This window comes from Passer domesticus, chromosome 4, assembly GCF_036417665.1.
Source record: "Passer domesticus isolate bPasDom1 chromosome 4, bPasDom1.hap1, whole genome shotgun sequence".
Taxonomy (NCBI): domain Eukaryota; kingdom Metazoa; phylum Chordata; class Aves; order Passeriformes; family Passeridae; genus Passer; species Passer domesticus.
Window position 1 is genome coordinate 59,825,058 of NC_087477.1, and position 26,122 is coordinate 59,851,179.

At 36.6% G+C, this 26,122-nt stretch overlaps 1 protein-coding gene across 1 annotated transcript in view; it reads left to right on the top strand.

Annotated features, from left to right (window-relative positions):
- KCTD8 (potassium channel tetramerization domain containing 8) overlaps window positions 1-25,901 on the top strand; it is a 91,402-nt gene extending 65,501 nt beyond the window's left edge. The window contains exon 2 of the mRNA XM_064418289.1: window positions 24,570-25,901. Coding sequence (XP_064274359.1) covers window positions 24,570-25,030 — 461 coding nt within the window. The 3' untranslated portion in view covers window positions 25,031-25,901. The remainder of the gene's footprint in view (window positions 1-24,569) is intronic.
- Window positions 25,902-26,122: the final 221 nt, after the last annotated feature.

The following is a 26,122-nucleotide window of genomic DNA, read 5'->3' on the forward strand; positions in this document are numbered from 1 at the left end:
TCTTTCACTAAAGAATTTGAACAGTAAGTGCTTTAGTACTGCCAGAAGGCCATTATCTAACATCTAAATTGTATTCTAAAGGGTAATAATAATTTAAAAAAAAATCCAACAAATAAATTTACATGGAGATTTAAGCCTTTATCAAATATTTATCCAATAGGGGAAACCCTGCCAATTTTTAACAGGAAATCTATTGCAAAATAGACATTTAGCAGCTCTTATTTATCAGAATATGCCAGGGAAAGGCTTCAGTCTTCCAAAACCTGCACAATACAAAAGAAATCATAGAGCAAATTTCCCCTTGCTGTGTGGACTCATTGGATATTGTCGCAGTAATAGTGCATTTAAACACAGCAAACATGCAGAGGTTGCGTGGATATGCTACCATTTCTAAAAATTGAAAATAAAAAGGACATCTCCAAGTTAATAAAAAACAAAATGAAGACGAATGAGCTGCTGAAGGCATAGTGGATCCTGGATGCTCTATACCTCCCACAGGACAGGTCTACACAGGGCAGTGGAGCACATCTCCAGCAAGTGCTGATGGAGCTTGTCCGATGCCAGAAGTGATACACTTGATGCCTGTTACTACTGCCCTGGTGCTCAGGTGCAGCTCTGAGAATATGCCATGGATAATTCTTGATGTAATGTGTTAGCTGTCAGTAACTTGGATGGTCTCAAACTGAAGAGTAGCATGGAACAAGCCAGGGTTTTGTACCTAAGTTAAGAAAATAAATCCCTGCTCCTGGCTACCTACCTACTGAGTTAATCTCATGGAGTAATAATATACAGTTTAAAATGGCAAATGCAAAATAATGGTTGAATCTACAAACACTTGGAGAACTTTTCTGCTCTCTCTTCCTTTCCACTATAAATTCTTACAAGGGCAGATGAAAAGCAGAAGTTTAAGAAAATACAGATTTTTTTTTTTCCTGAAAGACAAAAATCATAGAAATTTGGTCTTCAACTTTCTCCTCTCATGAGTCCCATTCTATTTGTAATGTGCAACTAAATGCCTGTCTCAAGGCATAATGCAAACTGTCATAGCATTTACTTTTGAGTAAAAGAAGAGTTTTTTATTGCTTTTTACACGTGACAAAAGAAGGTCTGTCCTGTGGAAAATGGCACTTTGTGTCAGTTCTATCCAAGTTTCATTGGATCAATTTTAAATAAGTAGAGTTGACATTGTGATTAGATTGCAGAAACAAAACAAAACAATTTTAAAAATTAGTTATTAGTTTCTGAGCAAATTTAAAAATTTGTTTCTTTGTGTCATCTTATTTCTATTGTGCCTTGGCCTCCACCAAAAATTAACCCAAAACCTCCCCTACTTTTCCTTCATGTGTTCTGTATTTCAGGTGCTTTTAAACTTTTTTTAAAACTTTACATGCTTTTTCAGGTATCTTTTTAATGAAGAACTGAGAAGAGCCATGGAAAAAATAAAATCCCATCATTGATCTCAGCAAAAAATGTTTTTATTCCAAAAGATGCATTAAATTATGTTGCATTTTCACTCTTCAGTGCTGCAAGAACTACTGCATTTATTTTCTCATTGTCATCTTCCCTTTTTCTGTTTGGTTTTGTGTGCTCAGCCAGCGTGCGTTGCACTTGCTGCTCTTCTGCCCTGATCCTGCAGATGTGATCACCAGTTCATTAGTGTTTCATTTTCCATGCTCACCCTGTAAACTGTGGGTTTTAATCCAGTTGATGGAGTGCAGAGGGGCTCCATGGAGCCCTGCTGGGCACAGGGTGAAGCTGCAGTGTCCACGTGCTGCACAATAATTGTTACTGGTTTTCAGAACGGGGCTGTGTGTAACCAGCCCGGTTTTCCAGTCTAGTGCTTCCTTTCATTTGAGTCTTTCTTAATACGTTTTTATTATATCAATAAGTGATATCATAATTAAAACCTGAGTAGATCAACAGTACCTTTGTGTAATCTCTTAATCCTGTACTAATATTAGACATTGCTCTTTTTTTTTTTTCAAATTCTCTGCTTAGCATGTCTGGACTAGTTCTTAATTTACTCTAAAGATAAGCCTTGATACACCAACCTATGAGTGTTTCCCAGCAGTCAGTTGACTTCTTTCTCAATTTGTCTTTTACATGATTTATTGCTTGCTGAGAGAGCCTAATTAAATCTAATGGACTGCGGGTATACATCTATTGGAATATTGACATTTTATCACCAATTAGTCCGTATTCCTTATCTTACTGTGCTCTTAGGCTTTATATCACTTCACTTTACAGGATTAGGAAATGCTTCTTCCTCTATTTTTCAACATATTTGTTTTCAATTAAGGTATTGAGGTGTTTTATTTGGAAAATAGAAGCTCTACATGTCAGAAGATAAGTACAGGGCGTAAAGATGTATGTAATTGCAAGGCATAATAATCTTAAATTTGCTTCTCCTGTTCTTTGTTTGTGTTCTCTCTTTTTCCAAAAATACATCCCACAGTTTGATAAATTAAGTTCCTGTATGCAAATCTGCTTTCAAGCAGATTTCCAAACCATTTTGCAACAAGAAGCTCCTAATGATTTCAGCTGTAATGTCTTGCTAAACTGTAATGCACATGTGTTGCATTTGGAGATACTGCTGGAGAAATGACTGTTCCCTCACTTCTTGTCCCGACTGTCCTGTACCAGTAGGTGTCTTTAGTCTTCACAAGAGTGACTCTGCAGCACACTGCAGCCCTGAAGGCATGGGGGGCTGTCGTGGAAAGCTTAACTCAGTGTCAGGGCTACTGTAGGGCTATGTAATGCCTGTCAGCTCCCTGTCTGCAGCTGGTCACTAGTGAAGGACAGCAGCAAAGCAGATACTGGCAGAAGTGCTTGTCCAACACCAGTTAGATTGAATGGTTTTGATCCCTCATGAACTATTTCTTAGGCTTCTCAGGAAAAAAATAGAAGAAAGCTAAGCAGAAGTGAGAGCTAAGTCAATTTTGGCCATCTCTACTGTGTTCTTTGTACCAGCTTGAAAAAACCCAAGCTGTTTCTGAGATAAAAGGTCCCCATTTATACACTAAACATCTCTTCACCCAAAACCACTGTGGCCATGTGCAACTGACCTTGTGAGAAGGTCAGAACAGACCCTGACTCACTCTTGTTAAAGCTGTGCCTGAACACTGAATACTGAACACTGAAAAAGTGCTTGTTGGCATTGTATATCATTGTTCAGGGAACACTGCCAAAATTAACAGCATCTGGCCAATCCTTGACCAGTAGATTTTTCCATGAGTTTGCTTGTATTTATTAATGTGGGGTTTTTTTCTGTAGAGGTTTTCTTTGCACAGTTCAGCCTTATGCTACAATTCACAGATTTCCCTGTATTCCATTAATTTATGTTGTAGGCTGAAGAAAATTAACTCTGTGCAGAGTACTGAATGTGGGACTGGGCTACATGAAATTTTGAAAAAGAAAAAAGAAAAATAAGTCCAAGCGGATATTTTCAGCAGCTATAACAGCACTGATATCAGTGAAATCAATGAAAACTACTTTACATGGGCACTATCTTTTATACTGTATCTAGTGTACCAATAGAAGTCATAATAGATAATCTGCACAATAGCTTTCCATAGTATGTGATATGTTGCACTTATGTTGTGTTTTCTGCACACACTGTGATGCTAATTAATTATACTATTGTGTGCATATATATATATATACACACACACACTGTTGTTGTAGTGGGCCCCCAGCTGGGTAATAATTAGTGTTGACTCTATGATTCACAGAAGGTTGATTAAAATATTATATTATATTATATTATATTATATTATATTATATTATATTATATTATATTATATTATATTATATTATATTATATTATATTATATTATATTATATTATATTATATTATATTATATTATATTATATTATATTATATTATATTATATTATGTTATATTAATTTATTGCTTTTTTAGACAGTTATGACACAGGTTGAATTGATTGGTCCTCTAATATAAACACTATCATTCTTGGCTAATTAAGAAACTATCCTTTGGTAAACAAATCTCCATAACACATTCCACATATTCACAACAACAGGTGTAGTAAGTGAAGATAAGAATTGTTTCTCATTCTTTTCTCCGATTTTCTCACAGCCTTTCCCAGAAAGGCCTGGGAAAGTTATGTGTTGCTCTCTGTAGCCAGAGAGCTGCTGCCACACTATACCTATCTACATTTTCTCTTAATTTTCAGTAAGTGTTAATGATGAAATAATAGAGACTATAAACTCATCATATTAAATATGTTCTGTTATGGGTAGAGTATTTGCTACATATCAGGAAACCTGCTCACCAAGAATATTATCTATGGACTACAGGATTATTGAGCAAAACAGCTTCTAAAATATAAATGAAAAGGCTGCACTGTTGTTTACATTAGAAATACATGGTATCTCAGTGATAAAAGGAACGTGTCTGATCTACAATGTCAGAACCAAACAAAAGTCATATCTATTAATGCAACACTGAAATGTTGTTTTATTAACAGATTTGGTTATAGGGCTGTGAATTGAGGCAGCAGAGGTGCCAGCACATTATTTTCTTTATTGTTTCAGGGAGCAATAACCTCTTCCAGAGGTGCAAAGAGAACAGCAGAGAGTTTAAACTTTAGATCTTTTGTCCCCTTCAGCAAAGTCTATCAGACGGTGTCTGCCCTTGCTGCTTATATATGTCCCTGGAATTCTGCTCCTTTTAATGACCACTCGTGTTGGTGTGTGCCAGGTATCCGCCTTATAAATATATTACAAAAAGGTACATTGCTTTGGCTTCCAGAGGGATTTTAAGTCTTAAGTTTCCCTCCTGGAACCATAGCATAGATGTATAAATATAAATGTATGTTTTTCAAGAGAAATGAAAAGGGAATATGGAAGAAGCCTTAAAGGTACTTCTTCAATGGACAGATGTTTAGAGTCTGGTGGCAGTGAATATTCTCTTCAGTTGCTGCTGAGACCTTCAAAGGAGAAAAGTATGTTACATCTTGTCCCAAAAGTAAACACAGTATACTATTTTTTTCTAAACACAGTAATTGATCCTTAATGCAGATAAGCTCAGGAAGCAGGTTATTAACATAACCCCAAAAGTCTTACCTTTCTGAAACAATAAAGGTTTTCATATGTGTATGAATTGACTTCATAACTGTAGCACTAATGACTCTGGATTACAATTATTTGTTTTGGTTTGAGACTTATAGGCAGCTCTATGCAAATTGTAGCAATGATGGAAATTAAATATTCATTAAAAATACCATTACTGAATAATTCTAGCATAATAAGTAGCCTGCTTCATAATACATTATTATTCTCATAATGGTTGAGCAACTTGTATCACAGATGCATTCGATGAAGTAGCAACAGCAGTGGAGATAGCAGCATAAACATCATGCTCTGCTGCCTGCCCTGTGCTAAAGCAATTACAGTGTGGGAGGAAGGAACTTAACATTGCAATTGCTGAGACTGACAGCCAAGGAAGTGATGAAGTCTTATGAAATCAACAGCATGTTGGGAACATACTCTCCAATTATGATGACAGGGTTTCACTGAAAGGTGGACCTGCTATCATTACACATGAAAGAGTTGTTAAGACAGTTTCCAAAAGATCAAGAGCAGCATGCATAGTTTTAAATAGATTATAAAAGTTGTTTGAATCTAGCAGATTTTCTAAGAGTCTTATCTTGTCTCCTACCAGTACAAAGTTTGTGCAGTATTTCTTTGGTTTGGATTATTATTCTCATCTGCATCCAAAATTTGCAGCCCTGTCTTGTCAGTGGCACACTGTCTTGACTCCACATGCTCTGCTGAGAGCTTGGCTGTTAATCACCATCTTTGTAACACCGTGTGTGCAATGCATGTGCTGCTTCCAACTGTAGAGCACATTCCTGGGAAGACCTGCTAGGTAGGGGGTTTTTGTTTGTTTTTGTGGGCAGAATGCAGGATTTATAAAATTTTGGGTTTTTTATAACTGACCAGCTTCATTTTGAGTCATGACAGAAAGCAGATTGCATTCATTTTTCTGTAAGCTGATGCATTGCACTGTAGGCAGTGTAGGCTGGGCAAAAGGAGGTGAGATTGCTTCTGTCTGGTGCCTTCCCTGGGTGTACTGAGTGGATGTGAGCTGCAAATCTCTAACTGTGCAACTCCCAGAAAGAAAGTCTGTCAGCCCACAGCACAAGCAATTCAAGGAAAACCTGGTTTTGATTTTGTTCTTCTCGTTTGCCTTAATTTATCAAAAGATTTTGAGAAGTACCTATAAGAAAATTATCTATGCAGATCTAGCCCAAAGCTGTAGCTAATTTGGGAATCTCATCATAGATGTGGCTGGAAGGCAATTCCCAATTTACTGAATTTGAACTATCTCAAGCAACCACATGCGTATAAACTTATCAACCTACAAAACCTTGTTGTTCAGGCTTGTTAGAAAGCTTCTGAACTCATAATTGGTTAAAATCAACCTATTTTTATACAAACACTGTCATTTCTGTTTGCATTGCTTTTTCTTCTTTTGGGCTTTCAAAAAAAAAAGTATTAAAAAAGAGGAAAAAAGCCAGAAGCACTTTCTGTAATTTGAATTGTCTTTCATAAGTGTGAGAAGCCATAATTAAACACAGTATTCTGGGTCAGGTCTTACCTGTACCTTGCAGAGCAGTACAGTTTTTCCTTCTGGGTATTCCTCACTTGTTATGTTCTGGAATTGCATACAACTTCTTTATTAATGTATTACTTTGTTCAGGGGAACTATGATCAATTAGCACAACCAGTTCTTTTCTGTCCTCTTCTTTCCACTCAGATGCTTAAAGAAATTCTTGTTGATAATTTCCAAGATGCATTTTTGTTCCATTACCTTTAATCCTGTTTCTATTATTTAGGTCTTCAGCATCACCTCATTTTCAGTATGATTTTTCCTTTGTAATATTTTACAACTTTGTGTCACCATATTTCTGCAGCATGCTTCTTTGTTAAGGTTATTACTACAGATATAAAATGAGAGTCCTCTCAAGTATGATTCTGAATAAATTAACCCACTTCTCTCTAGTTCAATGATTCAATTTTCATCTTCACTTCCCATGTAGTCAAGTCTGTGGCCACCCTTGTATTCCTGTATAAGTCCTCTTCTTGTCTGGTTTTCTGCAGATCATTACTGTACAAGTTTCACAATACTTTTCAAATGAGTGAGAAATTGTACTGATATCCTAGCAAAATATTTATTACTCAGAATTCATCTTTTCATGCAGCTGCAGATTCTATTCCTATCAAAGTATTTATAGCACATCCAGAAACTGGTGGCAAGCAGAAAAATACACATTTACATATAAACCTCCTCAGAGGGCTACTGCATTTAAACGCTGACAGTTTTTCCTTCATGTATGTAGTTTTCCAAAGCACTTCCAGATTCTTCATATATAAATGCCAGAAAAGTAAGGGATTGTTTGTATTGTCTTGTGTAAAACAGAAAGAAAATGCAACTAAACAGTGAAATATCTCAGGTAGCTTTGTTTAATGCTTGTTTATACAAAGCTATGCACATAGAGAAGGAATCATCCTACAATGGAAGTTAAAATAAGTTCTTTCAAAGAACACTTCAACAATAACATAAAAGCAAAATGAAGAGCGTTTAAATTTTTTGGTCTATCTGCTATTTTTAAGCTCCATGACAAAATTGGTTAGTACCATTTTACAGCACAGAGAATAACTGCCACTGTTTTCTGTACAGTCCCAACTGAGAAACAGCTTTTTTCTCCTTTACTTCGTGACATTTTCTTTTTGGTTATTAAAAATAGAAAAGGACAGCTGCATACTTACATGTGCATTAACTTCATAAATTGTTAATCCTGAAAAGACATGCTGCTCACAGAGGGGGTAAGTTTAATGCTGCAGACTGCCATTCAGTGACTATCACTGTTTCTTTCATTTGAAGTCGTGCACATCAGACAATACTTGCTTCTCTATAAATTGAGCCCATTCTCAGGGTGTCCTTGATACGAGCAAGAATTTCATTTATTTCTGAAAAAACACTCAAGTAAAAACAATATGTATAACTGACATGGTTGTCTGGCATGTGTCCCTGAGCAGAAGGGAGTGGGAAGCAGGTTTGCAGCATGTCTTGAAGGTCAGCATGGATGCTTCTCCTTAGAGAGCGTTACCTCCCATCCCTTCCCTGAGGGCTCTTGCCTTGGGTGATGCTGTGTCCTGACACACTGAGCCATGTGTGAAACGTGAGCAGGATGTCTGGCCCCACCACCCTCAAGGTCAGCACTGCAGTGGACCTCTCTGCAGGAAGCAGGTGCCCGTTCTCCTACATGGATGTTCATCAAAGCAGGGTTGGACAGGCACCCCCCAGTGACAGGCAGGGCAGAAAAGGAGCATGGCACACTCTTGTGGATACTTATGTACTGCTTAAAGAAGGAATTTTGTGTGGATTTTATCCAGTGCTATTTTTGTTAGCTTTGTCTCTGATCAGGTACCGCATATACCATTTCCAAACATCTTTCACCCATTCACTTCCAGCCTTAAGCTTTCGCCTGTGCTTTATCATTAAACTGAAATGCTTGATGTGCTTAGTAAAGTCTTTATCAAAGAAACATGAGGAGGATAAAGCCTGAAATTTTTCATTGCTTACATGACAGGAGAGTGGCAAATATCTCTAAGCTGTATTCCAGCTAAGGTAAAACTGAAATCCACATCAAAAAGAGAAGATTTAGGCATATGTGGTTGAACTTAGATAGCTAAGTGCAGCATGTCATCCTAAGAAACTCAACTCAGCTATCACTTCACTCTGGAAACACTTGCAATCTCTAGCAGATTTTCCCTGTTTCAAGGCTTTTAGCTGTCCATATGTATGTGCCTGGACTGCCTACTGAGTTTGTTCCAAAAGACAGAAAATAATTCATAATGTAAAAATGATGAATCCTTTTCTAACAGCTATGTTTTAAAAAACATATCTAAATTAAAAAAAAAAAACTATAAAAAATAAACTGCAAGGGCATCACAATAGTTCCAGTACAGAATATAATGCTAACAGAGTTTTTTGACGATGACCGTGAAAACATTTCCAAGTTTTTGGAAACCAAGAGGTTTTAGCAGATGCTAAAAGGGAGCTGAGAACCATTAGCTCCAGCTGTAGCATTGCTGAATATAGGAGCATATCTGTCTTGCACATATTCAGGTTAATGTTTAGGAATAAAAGAGACAGCAGAACCTAACTTGTCTTCTTATGTGTGAGCATGGTGAGGACCAGAGCACCTTCATCAGCACTGCTGGAGTGAAGCTGGATTCACAGCAGTGTAACTGTGTTCAGGATCCCAGCCAGTCTATAAGAAAGGTAACCATATGAACTGAAAATCTCATTACTGAGTGCACCAATAGCAGTGGGAAGCAAAGGAGGTGATGATTGTGAAATATTGGCTGCCTCTACCTGCTGAGGAAATGTGTCATTTTTTGTTATATGGATATATTATATAATATTTTGCCATTAGTAGAAATGTATTTCTGCATCTATACTTGTAGTACTGCATCTGTATAACCACAGGTGCTGCATAAACAAGAGATACCCTTATTCTAACTACCTTATCATACACATTAAAATTGCTGCAATTTTTGTCCCTTTCTGTCTTCTATTCTTGCATATAAAGACATTGAGAGAGCTTCAGACAAATATCATAAAAGTGATCTGTGGAGTTATTGTTTCAGTTGTGTCACAGACCACTGTAAAGTGATGTAAGATGTGGAAAATGTAGTTAAAAAACCAAAAAAACACTGTAATATTTTTTTTGGTGAAAAATATGTTTCATCAAAAGTTAAAGTACATTAAGTACATAGATTTAAATTAATTTCTTTCCTAGAAAAAGAAAGGTAGGTTTAAGAAGAAAAACAGGTGATTTCCAAAAGTGTTGAAAGTTATTTAATAACTTCAGTTCTTTTTTTTTCTTTTAACTTACATGGATTTTCCCATTTATTTTACATTATTTTTAAAAAATACAAGCATTTCACTCACTGGAAAGAAAAAAAACATACCTTAAAACAAAATACAGAAATCAAAACCCACCCTGAGCAAGAGAAGAAACAATTGTCCTCTAGACCCTAATATATTCTAAAAAATTCAGTATACCAACTATGATTGGATAAATAAAAAAAACCCTGTGTTTTCTGTTTTCTTATTATGAACTTCTACAGAGAAGTGTAAAATATAAACCATCACTGGCAGTAGGTTAAAAGGTACAGTCAAAAATGTATTTTCTGTGAAGAATGGTCTTTGTTCTGATCCAAAGAACAGTTGGTGGTATTTGTGTCAGAAAGCACTTCATGACTGGTTCATAAAATCCAGTTTAAAGTCTTTCACTAAAGAAATAGAACTTATAGCCAAGATTGTGCCTCTTAATTCATGTTAGTGTAATTAGCAGAACCATACCCAGCCAGAGCAATGGAATACCACCATAGTGCAGGCACCATTCCCACTTGTGGATCTCTGAAGCTTGGTTGTGGGGAAATAAAAGGACATATCAAAGTTTTTCTTCCATCACTAAAAGTCCCTGCCAGTGCAAATCTCCCATCTGTGACCTTGCCTGGAATACAGGCAGCTCTAAAGCTCTGCCCCTTGTGCACACTAAGCATGACACAAAAGGTAGATCTGAAATGTGCAAGTTACAGTATCTTGTGAGAAGAATGAAGGACTCTATATCAGCATATTTTTCTTCCTTTTATCAACATTTGTTTACACTTCTTAAGTCTAACTAAAAAAAAATTGGAAGAATTTAATCAACTTTTGACTATAGAGTGAAAATTAGACAAAGTCAATCAGAAACATCCTGGAGAGCCAAACTCCCTGGCCTTCCATTAATCTTTTCTACTAAGGATTTTGACTTCCTTTGGTCTCCTAGATTTTTCAATACAGAGTAGTACTGTGACATACCACACACATTAGCAGACCAGAAATAGTAGTATGAATATAAAAAGGGGACATCTTCTATAGTCACATGAGATAAAACTTACCTAGTTTATGGTTTGGATTTTAATTTCTCTTGGTCCAGCTGTAGGTTATAACCCCAAAATAAATTTGGAATTCATTTTGTAAGAAACCAGCACAATTTAATCTAATAAATTATTAGTATCCAGTTGTCATTTAATATTTTCAGCAGCAGGTCTTGAAGCTTTTTACAGAAAGGATGACTTACATTTTACAGGTGGAGAAATTTGGGAAGTGAGACAGAAGAACCCTGACTTTAATATTGACATTGAAAAGCAAAAGAAAATTACAATTTGAGGCAAGAAAACCAATTTGTTCAGGGTAACTACATTGAATTTGAAAGCTCAATGTACAGCTGGATAGAAAAGATACACTACCTTTGGTAAAGCTTGGTTAAATTGTTTTAGCTTATAAGGGAACCAAAATAGAGGAAAAACAAGTCTGTAGGAAGCAAAATATTACACTATTGGAAGACTGAGGCCAGTGAATATAGCAAGAGAGGAGTATTTTTATCTTGGGTTCCTTTCTGGGGAATACTAAAAATGAGCAGGGCACATATATCCCTTTCTCTGATATATCACTGTACAGATTGCACTTGGAAATCTCAGTTACACTGAAGTTGTTCTCCCCTGCCAGTCCTAAGGCACATACACTGGTCTTTTTTTGTCACCTCTGGCTGGTGACAGGAAAGGAGTACCACCTCAGCTGTCATCACAAACAGATTTCAGTTTGCTTGGCTGTGTTGTTTCACTGCTTCCCAAGAAGAATTCAGCCTCTAGGGTTTTTTATCTGTTTGTGAGCTTATGTTATATAGTCATAATACTTTGTTTATATGCATATATAATACTTTAACATACAAATTATTTACAAACTCTTTTGCTTTTTATAGAGGAAAAATGAGGTGTTCTGTGCTAAGTGAATTCATTATCCCTTACCTATTGAGTATTTTTTTTTACTTAAATATATACCATATAAATAATTTTTGTTTTCTGCATGTATATTCATATTTTCTGTAGCTTTGAACAAATGCTTTGAATCATTCCATTAGGGTGATCTAGGAATTTGGATCTAAAATAGTGAGTTGTTATTACTGGGAGGTGTTTACATGGTTTAGGATGGAATGCCCCACACATATAATTTTGTGTTACTTTATTTTTCATGTACCAGACCTGAACAATAAAATAGGTGAATGGCACTGCTATACTTGAAATGTAAGTCTCAAATATGCTTCATGCTGCATACACTGAAGTGAGAAGGATCTCACTGATGACCAGCTCTGTTACTTAAGGAAAGCTTTCAGCAAACATTTCTGGTCTTTTCACAGAATTCTTGCAGGTTGAGAACTCTCTGTTATCCCAGGGACCAGCAAGGAAGGGCACAAACTATACAAATATGATCTTGAGCATATTATGCATTGCTTTGGTCTTAGTGCTTCAACCCTTATGGTAATTTACTATGGACTCATGCCCAGTTCATGTATTCACTGCTAGAGCTTGGTAACCAAACTTTACTGAGTGTGCATTTCCCATTGTTTTGCACTGGCTTATTGCCTGTTATCATTCTGTATCAGCCACCAAGGTGGCTGATGTCTGAAATACTTCTCTAACATAAGACTTTTTCTAAGGCCAAAGCCAGTGCATGGTGTTTTGACAACTTCCTACTGTCGTGTCTTATACACATTCTCTACAGTCACATTAATTTATTTTGCATGCTGGTAGGAAACACAAAAAAAAGAAAATTGAAAGAGCTGGAAGGAAGAAATGAAGATTTCCTATTTTTTAAAGCAACTGACAGTATAATTGACACAGAAAAGTTACGTGAGATGATACTCAGAAAAATAGAAATAAAAATTATCAGGGAAAACGGCTAGTGTAGTATCTGAAATTGAATGGGAAAACATGTCACAAATATGATGGTTGATCCTGTCTTTTTTATTGTTTTTTAATCTCTTGCTCATACTGCTAGAACAAAGTATTTGAGGCCACTGACAATCCCCAAAGAGGACAGTTTGTACCAATAAGTTACGAATAAACTTTCCTTCAAAGAAACTCTCAAAGGAAATATACCTGAAACTTTGCGTTGGTCACTCTCCCTCTGCTTTAACTCCTGACGTAGCCTTTAAGAGAAGCAGTGATTTTGAACATGACTGAATCCCTGAAGTTCCACTGAAATATGTTTCTGACTGGTAGACCTTATTTGAGATGGCATTTTTTACATTCCATGTATACTTTTATTGAAAGTAGACTGTATTTGTTGGGGGCATTATAAAGTCGATGTATTTAATGTGTGTGTGTGTGAGAAGAAGGCAAGTAATTGCTTCATGCATGTTTCAAATTGCTGTAAGCCATCACTGGGAGGTACAGTCCTTCCCATCAATGCGCTTTCCCATCCTCCCTCCGGTGCCTGTTGTTCTGGCACAAACATTTATATGGCCACATAGGGAGCCACATCTGACAGCTGAGAATTTAAAATGAATTTAGGAAAAAAGAAATGTGAGTGGCTCAAAGAAGAGTGTTGCTTATCTGAGTGGAAAGAGATTCAGCTTCACATTGCTTAGAAGTCTGATAAGGGCTTTGCCAAACACAGACCTGGTGGCTAAAAGACTATTTCACACTTGAGCAGATGCCCAACCAATATTAATATTTACAAAGCAGAATGCAGCAGCCAGTAATGTGGTTGACTACAGACTGAAATGCCTGATTGACCAGCAGATAAATATGTTCGTAGAAGAAAGGGGAAGGTGAGAAAGGGGAATGATAATAGTGGGCAACCTCAGAGGGACCTCCAGGGAATGGGGGCCTACATCAGGGATAAACAGGGATATAGAAGTCAGTATCCCTCCCCAGCTCAACAGCTACTTTCTCTGAATGTTATCTGAGTGTACCAAATAGAATAGGAAATAGAACTGAGAATCTAAACCCACAGGTTAAGCAGTCATTTATAGTTTGTCCTGTGAGTCATGGGAGGGAGATGCATTTGGGATGTGTTTCTGTAATGTGGAGTGATTGTCTTTTTGTCACTTCTGCCCTTTTAGAGCTTTTGCAAGTATGCTGAAGGCTTTTAATCAATTTTTTTTTTATTTTTGTAACTCAGGCCTGCATCTGAGGTGAAGGAAATGGTTAAGAAACAGCAGCTTAAAAACACTGAACATTCTTGCCCCTGAGATTCTCTGGTACTGTCCAGCATCCTAGGTGTTGAAAGATAAAAGAAGGTACCTCTGCTTTTAGCTACAAGGGCTAAAGTAGAAGCTGGAAGACAGGTCTGTGTCACAGAACTCTCCCAGTGATCAGCATTAGCAAAGTAAACTTACTCCCAGCACTCATTAAGGAAAGAAGCACCAAAATCTTAAGGGAATTTACAAGACCAACATGATCAAATATCCTGCCTTTGATCATTCCCCTAACTCCTTTTTGTGGTGTATTGACAGTATCACTAGATAAGTCTTACTGACTTTCAGAGGCCAAATTTATAATTTGGTGGCATTTAATATCAATTAGCTATTTAGTTTAGGGAAAATACTGCATCTAAAAGGTAACTGATAAGCATTGCTCATGGTCAGAACAAAATATTTTAGTTCTTAACTGAAAATCAGTCAAAAACAATAAGTCAAAAAAATACAAGATCAGAGCTGAACATTAACCGACTACAGTTTATAAATGAATGACAAGCACATCTGCCAGATGTTGCCAAGATGTTACTGAAATAAAGCATTTGGGCCTATTCATTGTTAACAAGTAAAGATATGAAAGAAGCATGCTTTTTATAAAAGCTGTACTCATTTGTTGTGTATACCAATGCATTCATTTCTGAGATTCTCCTTCAAGCATCAAAATTATTTTAAGTACCTACATTTTCAGATTTCTGGCAAAGAAAAATATTTTTTATAGGTGGAGAGAGGAAAAAAAATCCACCATTCTACATGTCAAATACTTTTATATCAAATTACTTTCATTCTAAAATAGCCAAATCACTCAGTCATACTGCTGCTAGTATAATATTTGTATTTTATTGGTATTAGTCTGCTGTTAATGGAGAGTGATATAGCACATGACCACCACTGAAGAATGTGATGATTTACCCAAAACATAACATGGAAAATATGAACCATCTGCTTGGCTCTGGAAGTTTGTGTTGCCTGCTAGGAAATTGGCAGGTGACTTTGCAATATTCCTTTAGCTGGGATAGACTTTTTAATTTTGTTTCTAGTATTTTGCAGAAGATTGTGCAATATGTTTGCTAAACAGTGCTTTCTTCAAGGGTAAACAGAAGGTTTGACATCTTTGCCTGCAAAATATTGACCTAGTGATAGAATCTAGAAATGGCTAAATCTGTCACACATAATATTTGGTGTGTGGGTGCCAATAATACAGTTGGCAGTATTGGGGGTTTCCTGACTTTGAATCATTTGCTACAGATTCAGCTTGCCTTATCTATTCCAAACTTTCCTGTTCCAAACTTTTCATTTTCTTCTTGTATATCCAGCAGTGCATTAATGTTATAGCCATCTCCAACTTCACAAGTAAAAATGCTGTCTTCAACGTTTGCAGCTGGATATGAAAACCAGTGGTCGTTCCTGTCATCTTTAGCTTATCTGTCTAGAAAAGACACTTTGCAGAATGACTTCAGAATTTTCAGATTAATGTATTTAATAAAAACTGTGGTATCTTCATTGGTTTTACTGGAATGCAAAAAATTGCCTATGTCATAATTTCCCTGTCTCTCTCCTATTTAAGTAGTGCTTGGCCTAGCACAAAACCGAGCTGGAAAAGTAACAAATGGAAGAATGTGGGTTGGTTATTTGTTCAAAATAAGATTCAGGTGAAATATCCAATGAATTCAAGCTGGGCACAGAGGATTTATTATTTATTATTCTGTCATTCCATATAACAAAAATAGTTCCCTCTCTATATATTAATTAGTCTTTCTGTGTCATGAATAATGATAATATTTAAAATACAGCTTGACTGGAAAGAAGCAAAGAAATTTTCCTCATTGATTTATTTCACTTATTCTACTGCACCCTTTCTAGAAGTTAGTTTAACATCAGGTGGTAGTAAATGTGACAGTAAAATATTTTTATGTTGTTGTGTTCTTTTTTTTCTTTTGAGACAAAGCACTTATCACTTACAGGCATGTGGCCCTAATCTGAAAGATGAATTGGTTCATTCACTTCAAGTACCACATAACCATTCACACACCATCAAGCTTAACACTATTAAAGGGTAATTTCCCCTGTGGGAGCTATGCCCAGTACAGATGCTGTCGCTACACAGTGTCTTTTTATCTTTCCATGGCAGGTAAGGAGATTTAAATAAGAGGCTTCATCAAGAGTGCAATCACAGACATATTCTTCCTATTGAAATATCCATGAAATAGAAAATAAACACTCCTAAAAATCTTAGTACTCCGAAACATTACCAAGAAGACTTCGGTGCACAGTTCACACTTTGAAATTCTGTTTTGAAATCAAAGCATGTGAGATGCATCATGGGCTTGGAGAGGACAGGAAATATTGTGGGATAATTTGCATGTCCTGTTCTGAATTCTGAATGTAGTAAAGCAGTTTCAAGTAATCAAGGAGTATATTTTACCTTCATCTCTTATAATCATCATGATTTATTTGTAATTTTCTCATAATTTCTTTACTTTATTATTATGGGTTCTATATTCTGTCAAAATTGATAATTAAGTCAGTGGTGAAGTTTTCTTTAGAACATTATATTCATATGTTTTTGCTCAAACATTTGGACTAAAGTTCTATCTGCAGTAATTCTGCATTGTTTCATGTAAAGATGAATTGTCTAGGGAGGCCAATAAAAATATGCTTTCTGAGCAAAGTACAGAAAAGTTATACAAATCATTCTTTTTTTTTTTTTTTTTCAAGAAGAGGCAGTATTTTGTCACCTTATTTTCTCCATTAAATTGTTTTTCTGATAAGGTCTTTTTTCATTCACAGTAGAATGAACAGGCCTTTTTTTTTACAATAAATTTTGTTTAACTTAAGGTCACAGATTATGTTGTCTTTAAATGGGATCAACAGTTATGTCTAAAAATTTCTTTAAAATTTTTTTAGTTTTGGACTCATAGCTCAGAATCATTTTATTAGTGAAGACAAACCAATTTATATGTCCTGTAGATATGAATTTGAAGTTTTGCGAGAACATAGGGCATGTTTACAAAACTGTTTTGATTAAGTATGAGTAACCTAAGTGCTATTCTTCATGTCAGAGAAGCCCTGCTGAGATTCACAAGCCTCTCTGTGGCAGTCTCATTTTCAGGTCAACATACTTGGCTTTCTTAAATCACATAAAATTCAGGTTCTGCTCAAAGTCCTGAAGTTGATACGTCAACAGCACTGGCCTTTTACCCAAGAGTTCAGAACTTACCACATAATAAGTCAAAGCCTCACAGATACCAATTCTCCCTTATGCCTGAGGGAAGTTAACTTACTTCTTCAAAATGAATAGTTTACCCTGAAGTAATTGAAGGTGAAAGGGACATTATTTTCAGGTTTTTTGAAGCTATTCTACTTTGCATTGACTATTGCCAAGACCCAGTTGTTTCAAAAAACATGAAAGGGTGAGCATTTGGCTATCCATAGCAATGCATCACTCATCCCAAATGAGGAAGAAAATAAGAAAGGCTGAATTTCAATCCTCGTTTCTCAAAAATATTTTGCTATTATGTACTACGCACATTTGGATCAAGCCTTTAATTGAAGAAGTGGTTTGGAATTTTGTACCAGATGAAACCCAGTTTGGAAACGGAATGCTTTTTTACTTGAAGCAATTTGGTGCCACACAGCATAAGGACTCCTACACAGAGTTTTAGTCCATGGAAATTTCTATGCTGAGCTCTTCAATTTTTCCCATAAGCTGTCTAGAGCAGAGCTTGTCAAGGTAAAATATTAGATATTTCTCACACTATATATTAGTAGTGTTACTTAGTTATTAGTATTGTTTGTTTGGTATGTTCATAATGGATGAAGTTCATCCATGGCCAGAGGGACAGCCGAGGACTGCACACCACTTAATTCATGTATAGGCCTGCATATTAGCTTTAAAATAGACATTCAATGGGACATGACCTTCCTTCTCCCCTCATCCCTTGTCCCCCAGAACTGAGATGTAAATTGTGATAACTAAACTTGGTAGTGAAGTTTTCTTGACCAACCCACATACACTCTTACTGCCAGGTCCAAGGAGTGGATTTGGTTTTGATTTTTGATAAATAGGACAGAGTGCAGTAGTCAGGAAGAACCTTGTAAATTTGCCAGCCATAAAGGTACACTTTTAACCTACAGATCTAGTGGTAAGAGACCAGCAGAGTCCTGTGCAGGTCTCAGAGTGAATTCATGTGTTGAACTGAACTCTTAAGAACAGGATTTTCTTCTAAAACTGGAAATACTGTTAATATGCCACTGAAAATGTCAGGGGTTTAGGGCTATCCTTTCAGAGCTCTTAAAAGTAATCTTTTTTATAAATAAAGTGAAATTAGACATAAAAGATAATCATTTACCATTGAAGTGTGATATTAAGTACTCAAACTTATGGAAATGAAAGTGTTCCCACAGTAGCCATAATCTGTCATCAGATTTCACAGGTGACTTCTCTAAGCTTTCAGTTTAGTGTAATACTTCCAGTCATGTTGAAAGGTAATAAAAAACCTAGATATATCAGATGAGTAAGTCATCAGTGTGAGATTAGACAAGTATTATTTTCTGTAATTGTGTATTAATTATAGTTAATTTTATTTAAATTCTAAAGATTAAATAATAAAACAATAGTTTTATCTTACATTTGCTCTGTCTGTAAGGTAATTTTGAGAGAAGGGTTGGAGCAGAAATTTATTCAGGAGTTTAACATATCTGTGCTCCAGACTAAAGGTCCTATGTAGCCTCTAAAAATAAGGACTTTTCACTATGCGAAACAATGTGGAAAAAATTGGATTTTAAACAAAGTCATGTGCAACTCACATATTGCAAAAATTATGAATCCAACTGCAAATAATATTTTTGAATTAGATATAATTTCGTCTAGATATAAATAAAAATAACTTTTGTTCTCATTGCTATTATGTTTCTGAACCATCCAATATAATGTTAGTCTAAAACCCTGTTGCCCCCCTATTTTAATTCTTTATTAAATCTACTAGAAACATGAAATTTATTTACTGTTTCAGTATTTTACGTTATTTTGAATTTTGATAACAATTTTGCTGCAATTTTTTAAAGATATTCTTGAAAGAAAGAATATTCTTAAAGATGTTTATTGAAATTCTCAATAAATATAAAGAAATAATAACATATTGCTTATGCAGGAGTTAGTTTTGTTTATGGCTATATCATTTCAAATGAACTTATTTAATTAATTGGATTATTTAATTAATTCAATAGACTGTATCCAGTAGAGCTGAGTGTGGGTTTTTAAGTACATTTGAAGAAACAGGAAAATATGAAAATAAAAAACCCTCAACAACTTTTTTCTACTAAAATTACATCACAGAAAGACTCAAGATTTTGTTTTTGTTGATTTGATTTTTTAAATTGGTTTAGGTTTTTACTTAAATCAGCAAACAGGCTTTATTTTACAGTGCTAGCTAGGAAATTCATAAAACTCAAATCAGTTTACTTCTTTTATGCATATTTTCTGAAACAGTGGAAGATAGCATATTTTCAGCAGATTTTATCCTTCTTGATTGAGGTGGTGCATGTTGAACAGATATAAAGTGTTGGTTATGTTTTCTTCCCAATGAGATCAGCTTCAACTCATCTGCATGTCTTGCATCCAGCTATAACCATTGTACTCCAGAGCTAAGATTTTCCATTATTCATTTCAACACAGTAGGTACTAAAATAGCTAACTGCAGCAGTCTGTGCATATGTTCACAACTTTTTTACATTTTGCAGTAAAAATAAACTGAATTATGAACAAACAAAAATTATCTTTGAGACACTGTAGGAATAAAGTAGCTGAGTGAGGAAATTAATTCATGCATCTGACACTGTGCCTACAGGAAAGCAGGCATTTGACCGAAGAAAGGAGAATCTTAAAGAATTATTTGGGTTGAAAGGGACCTTTAAAGGCCATCTACTCCAACCCCACCCTGCAATGAAGGCTGGACATCTTCAACTACATTGAATTGCTCAGAGTCCCATCCAGCCTGACCTTAAATGTTTCCAGGGATGGGATATCCACCATCCCTCTGGGCAGCCTGTTCCAGTGTCTCATCACCCTCACTGCAAAAACTTCCTTTGTTATATCTAGTCTAAATTTACCCTCTTTAGTTCAAAATCATTATTCCTTGTTAAATTGCATCAGGCCCTGCTAAAAAGCCTCTCCTCATCTATCTTGTAGTCCCTTTAGGACTGGAAGGCTGCAAAAGGTCTCCCCAGAGCCTTCAGTTCTCTAGGCTGAATAACCCTAACTCTCTCAGCCTGACTGCCTGGGAGAGGTGCTTCATCCCTCTGATCTTCCTTGAGGCCTCCTCCAGACTTGCTCCAGTAGGTCCATGTTCTTCCTGTGCTGGGGGCCCAGAGCTGGGCATTGCACTGCAGGTGGGGTCTCACCAGGGCAGAGGAGCACAATTCCCTCCCTGGCCCCGCTGCCCATGCTGATTTGCTGTGGATTTTGGCCTGTTCTGTCTCTGACTGGAGCTCTGTTGCTCAGTTACCGTTTGACCAAGTCTGAGAGAATTTCTTCTGGTTTCTGTTTTGGTTGTCATAACTGATAGAAGCAGGTTTTCACTTCAGAGAATTAAGTTTATAAGTTTCTAGATATGTTTTCCATGCATATTTTCTAGTGATTGAGAGTGATTCTTTTATTAGTTGGTTATCAGGAAATGTTGGCTAAAATCCTAAAATCTGCGCAGAGAGCAACACAGATGAGGAGTAAATACAGTCGAAGTAAATGTAATATGCCTTTCTGATCATAGAAATGTCTTTGAGATATTTTTTCAAGTCTATTAGACTTTGGAGTCTAGTGGACCCCTGTGCTGGTTTTGGCTGGGGTAGAGTTAATTTTCCTCTCAGTGGCTTGAACTGTGTTTTGGATTTGTGCTGAACACAGGGTTGACAACCTAGAGATGTTTTTGTTATTGCTGAGCTGGGCTTACACAGAGCCAAGGCCTTTTCTGTTTTTCATCCTGCCACACTGGTGAGGGGACTGGGGATGTGTGGGAGGCTGGGAGGAGACACAGCCAGGACAGGTGACCCAAACTGACCAAAGGGATATCCCAGACCGTGTGAGATGGTGCTCACTGCATAAAGTGGGGGGAAGAAAGAGGAAGCAAGGGGCATTGGAAACGATGGCTTTTTTCTTCCCAAGTCACTGTTACATGTGATGGAGCCCTGCTCTCCTGGAGGTGGCTGAACATGGGTTTGCCCATGGGAAGCAAGAATTAATTCCTTGTTTTGCTTCTCTCATGTGCACAGCTTTTGCTTTCCCTATTGAACTGTCTGGATCTCATCCCACGAGTTCTCTGGCTTTTACCTTTCTGATTCTCTCCTGGATCCTGCTTGTGGGATAGTGAACAAGTGGCTGTGTGGTACTTGGTTGCTGGCTGGGGTAAAATCATGACACCACCATAGTAGAGGTGATGGGTAAGCCCAGGTAAAGGGCTAGCTCGCTTTCTGACTTTCTATGAGAGATGCAGCCATATAAGATGATCTTAAAGGTTTTTTCCAATCTAAATGATCCTAGGATTCTGTGTGTATAGTGGAGCAAATATACATTCTCTAAGTTTTTAAGAACTATTCTGCTCTCCTGGAAAATAAGTAGTTTCAGATAGACTGAACTACTTGAATATCTTTGGTGTTATCCTGGAATGGCTGAGGAGGTACAGTGAAAAGTGTGGCAGCACAAAGGGCAATAAGGAGATGTTTTTTGAATTAGAAATGTAGCTAAAATTATCCAATAATCCCTGATGTTGAAAATTCAACCATTCTTTTGTACATCCTTCTGTACATATTTTAAAATTCTATTGGGTTTCAGCTGGCAGAAAATACTGTGAGTACTGTGAGGAAAACCTCCCCTCTAGCAGAACTGTTGCTTCTGTTAATAACACACTACTGGGAAAGCAGTGCTTAGGTATATAAAGAATTCTTTGTGAGGGAGGATTTGTTAATTTTTAAAAGGAGAGATGTGGGAGAAACTTGTGTTTCGATTCAAGTCATTGTGAATTTAGGCGATTCAGTGGAGCGTACGGATCTCAGTGCTGTAAGATACTGAACCTCAGGGCTGTGATCCAAAAAAGCATTTAAATACCTACCTGTTGTCATGCTCCTGAATAATCTTATAGCAGGACATGGATCTTTTTATATTCTTGAAGGTGTATTTCAATGTGCTTTTCTGAAATAGATCCTTAGTACATTGCGGGTTTGAGCCCATGAGAAGGAGGGAGTACCAATAAAGAACTACATAGAAAGGAACCAACAAGAAAGAACATCTTGATATATGAAGTTGCAGCAAAAGAAATGGGCAGGAAAGAGATTTGAAGACTACTGAGTCTTGCAAACAAAAGGCTTTAGTTTCTTAGTCATAGAGTGTGCTGTTATATTTGAAGAAACCAAGATTGTAAACTAGATTAGATATTGATGTTAATCATGTTACTGAAAATCAGAGTAACAATACTGAAATCACTGTCTGATTAATGACTCAGTTTGATAATTGCATGCTGCAAAGCCAGAGTAGTTCCATAATGCCAGCTTGACTCTCAATTTAGCATATTCATATAATCATTTGAGGTATGAAATGAAATGCTAGGTACAACAATAGAAGGAAGGCATGTAAATCTATTTAAGAAGGTGATCAAACTTCTGAAAGAGAAGGAGGAGGGAAATCGCTGCAGCCATGTGTTAAATATTTGGGTTGAATATAGTGAAGTAGAAAATTGCTTCTGTTTTTCACTCCACATAATGTAAGTACAAGCCCTGTAGAATTTTTGTCTCTCTTTGGCTCTTGATTATTCATGGGTTTCTCTAGATGGACTACAGAAATGGGACACAGCATCCTGGGATGCTGGCTAAAACAAAAGAAAAGCAGGTTGTTGAATGCTGCTGTTGTTAGACTAATCTTTCTTCTAGACTAATCTTTCTTTTAGACTAATTTTTCCTTTCCTTTCCTTTGTGTCTTGCTTTGTTTTGTTTTTCTCCGTCTCATATAAAATACTGCAATCTTCTTAGGTTTCTTTGAGTCACAAAACTGCACTGTCAAAAAGACCACTGGGTGTTCATATTGCTTCTGCAGTTTTTGTAATTGTAATTGCATTTCTTATTTGTAATTCTGAATGACAAAATGCTAAGTGAATCAAAAATCTTGCAATTCTGTCCCAGTGACCCAAGGTAGAACTGTCATACTCTGAGTTTTGGTACTGGCAATGGCACTAAACTGATGCTAGTGGTGTCTGGATAAACTGTAAGGATAATATAGTTTTCATAAGATATTTAGATACCCAACCTGTTTGGACGCTTTTAGGATTTGTAACAAACACACAATTGCCACTAAATCCCCACTGTTTTCATTCAGATCCCTAAACATCTTTGAAATTTTTCCCTTCAGTCCAGTTCAACACTCCTTAAACTCCATAGATATTTCAGTCATGTTTAGATAGTGTCCTAAATTAAGATTGTGACGTTTATATGATGTCAGCATAGCATCATTTCACTTCACAGCTGGAGTTTTCAAATAAGTCTTCAAAACTGAAAATGCTTGTACAGATTTAGTGGCTACCACTTATTTTTCACATCCGTATTCTGCATAAGACTTCAAAGCAGAAATTATATACGGAGGGAATAAGAGCCTAGATCTGATTTTCATGCATGTGAATTGCTGAACAGTGCCTGCCAAGAGGCTGGTCGGCTGCTCCCCCTTCCATGGCAGAGTGCCTCTCTCATAAATTCATAACCTCCTTTTCCCTGCCAACCTGTGCCGTAGGAGGTGTACAGCTGAATTCTGAGCTTGCACCAAGTCTGGGCAACAACTGACAGTAAGAAGTGCAGTGAAATCATTATTGGATTAAAAAAACCAAACCCTAAAGACTCTGTCAGCAGTGAGCGATCTCTCTGTTATCCTAGGTCTAATGCTCCTTTTTCTGTCTAGAGCTTCTGCAGACTTGACATCTGCAGAGCACAGTCTCAGTAGACTGTTCAGGGAAGGTGAATTAAGAGCTTCCAAAAAAATTAAAATCTAAGTCCTTGGAATATTTTTCTTCAAGTGAAGAGCTTGCAAATTGTACAGTAGTATTTCCCTTATACAACCAAATGTAATTTATCACAATAAACTTCTTGCAGTGTAATAGGAAACTAGTTCATTTAAACTTGCATGCAAGGATTTCCAGTGCAGCTAATTTGTGAGCATCATGCACGCTTTGTTACCTGGATCCTGAGGCAGGCAGTTAAATTATTCTTGCTGTAAACATTTTCAGGAGTGAGAATTTTGAGGACCAGACCTTCAATTTGTTTACCAGTTGGGTATAGTTTTGTTGCCTACAAGGAAATGAGACCAACTTTTGCCAGCTGAGACTCTGAATCGTGTTTTTCGAAATGGTATCTGATCAGTTTTATGTGTAAAGCAGTACTTACTTAATACATTTTTCTCCTACTTTTTCTTAGGGCCCCCCCAGCGAACCGTTTCCCCCAAACAAGACCATGAAGATAGGAAGCACGACAAAGTTTTGGACAAGGGCAGTGAAAGTGGGACTTCCTGTAACGAGTTGTCCACCTCAAGCTGTGACAGCCACTCAGAAGCGAGCACCCCTCAAGAAAATGCCACCAGCACTCAGCCATCCACAGCCCACCAGCCAAATACTCTGACATTGGATCGTCCATCTAAGAAGGCCCTGGTGCAGTGGATGCCAGCACCAGACAAACGCAGGAACAGTGAACTCTTTCAAACTCTCATTAGCAAGTCCAGAGAAACAAACCTTTCCAAAAAGAAGGTGTGTGAGAAGCTGAGTGTGGAGGAAGAAATGAGAAAATGTATTCAAGATTTTAAAAAAATCCACATTCCAGATTACTTTCCAGAGCGCAAACGTCCCTGGCAGTCTGAACTCTTACAGAAATATGGGTTATAGTAATCAACTGTTTCCTGACGTATCTCTGAGGCATTTGATGTTTGTTACATTGCCTCCTACTGATGTCCTCCTCCTGGCCAACTCTGCCACCAGAGCTATTCCTGCTGCTTATTTCTTTCTGTGAACAGTGATGTTGGATAGTACATGTTTTTCTTTAAATATATATACATATATATATATATATAAAGATAGAAACTTTAAAAATGCAAAAGGTGTCTCATCTAAACCACTTCATAATAGCAAAGAAAAAAATTGCATGGTCAAGAAAGATGGTTTTTGAACCACAGTCAGTTGAGTTTCATTATTATTTTGGAACATAACAAATAAAAATCTCAATCATCAGTTAACACCTCATTTTATGTCACCATTAAAAATGACTCAGACTTGCTAAGGATGAAGACAAACAGGGTTTAAAATTCAATTGAACTGGTTTTGGAACTAATTCCCAACATTCTCTCAATGTTAATGCAATAAATCAAATACCTATTTTGCATGAGCACAATATTACAAATAAATCACACAAGAGCAAGAGGTTGTCTGTTGCTTGGAGAATTACTTGTTTGATACCAAGCCTATAAACGTAAAATGTCTAAGGGATTGAACTTACTTTGTTCTGGATCTGTGATTTTTTTGTGTGTATAGTGTTCTTTCTGTATGTAAGGATGGTGTAAATATGCCTTATATTGTTTTATTATTGCACCAACAACGTTCATCTATTAGTGCTTGTCAGGATTATTTCTGTGAAATGCGAATTTATGGCAGATTGTGAAAACTGGTTTGATGGTCTGAAAGTTTTTGTTATGTTAGTCACTAAAAATGGAGAAAAATAAAAGAGACTTTAATGTATTTATTAAAAGAACCATCTAGTAGATTTTCTTGGCTGTTGTTATTGCCTCTCCTTTTTAAATAGAATCAAGCAAGTTTTTACTTTCTGTTCAGTATTTTCGTAACTACTCTGCTGTAAATAAAAAAAATAAATAAAAAAAAAACAAACCAAAACAAAAATATATTTCAAGAGTGGGAGAAAATATTTAGGGTAGGGCAGTTTAACTGGAACTGCCATACAGACCCTAAGAGAAAGAGAGTTACGTT